Below are 989 nucleotides of genomic sequence, written 5' to 3' on the forward strand. Positions count from 1 at the left end.
GAGGGGGGGGGGGTGAGGGCCGGGGCCAGCAAGCACACCGACACCCGCGCCTCCCGCCCGCAGGGGCCGGCGGCTTGGGGTGCGCGAGGCCGGTTCTTCTCCACGCTCTGCGCTGGGTACCGCGGCCAGCCGTGACGCCCAGCCCCGTGGGGCCCGCAGAGCCCGGCCCGCCCGCCTCACCTGTCTTGTGGGTGACGTAGGAGTGCACGATGGCCAGCATCCCGGTCCAGGGCACCCCCTCGTCTCTCTTTAAGGCCTGGAGGGCGGGAGAGGAAATGAGCATGCAGCCAGGCATGGCCCTGCTGGCCAGGCCAAGTGACCCTGGGGAGCCCCAGGCTCCCCGACGTGACCTGGGTGGGGGCCCTGGCAGCTCGGCCCGGAAGCTGCTCCAAGAACGGCTCCAAGGGGCAGCTGGGCACCGCACCTCACCGGGCAAAGCCCCACACAACACTTCACAGGCCTGAGCTCTCAGCCTGCTGGCCACCCTCCTGTGCCCCCCCCGACAGGGCCCACGCGGTGGCCCCAACACACCTTCTGCTGGCACTTGGGGCAGAGCCACACGCCCTTGGGCGCAGCCTTGAGGGGTGGGTCCAGGCAGCTGAGGTGGTAGGCCCCTGAGCAGGTGCCGCAGGGCTGGAGGTTGGCTCCTCGCTTGCAGGCCGCACAGTGCTCCTCATGAGTGCTCTCGGTCTGGAAGGAGGGTGGGAGCGGCTCAGCGCTAGGAAGGAAGGGGAGGGCCGGGCCGCAGCAGAAAGCCCATGGGCCGGTCAGGATTTCAGGGCACCACCGGGCGCAGGCTCCAGGAGGGGGCAGGGGAGGGGCGCCCCAGCACCCCCACACCGGGGGGCGTCACACCTGGCTGCACAGCCAGGGGAGGGGAGGGGCACAAAGAGGACCCCCTTCCTGCGAGGCTGGGCAGCCCGGGGCTCCAGGGAGCGATGACGGCCCTGGCCAGGCCCACCAGGGGCAGCGTGCATGGCCGTGCCCTG

General features: G+C 71.9%; 1 protein-coding gene across 1 annotated transcript; it reads right to left on the reverse strand.

The window, feature by feature from the left end:
• Positions 1 to 180: 180 nt before the first annotated feature.
• On the reverse strand, positions 181 to 977 carry LOC106002296 (PHD finger protein 21B-like; the record flags this gene model as incomplete). The annotated part of the gene is made up of 3 exons (XM_013037192.1): positions 856 to 977; positions 532 to 718; positions 181 to 256 (listed from the first exon to the last, which is right to left on the reverse strand). Coding segments are annotated over exons 1-3 (385 nt in total), but the record flags the coding sequence as incomplete, so codon positions are not given.
• Positions 978 to 989: the final 12 nt, after the last annotated feature.

Source organism: Dipodomys ordii, unplaced genomic scaffold, assembly GCF_000151885.1.
Source record: "Dipodomys ordii isolate 6190 unplaced genomic scaffold, Dord_2.0 Scaffold6838, whole genome shotgun sequence".
Lineage (NCBI taxonomy): Eukaryota > Metazoa > Chordata > Mammalia > Rodentia > Heteromyidae > Dipodomys > Dipodomys ordii.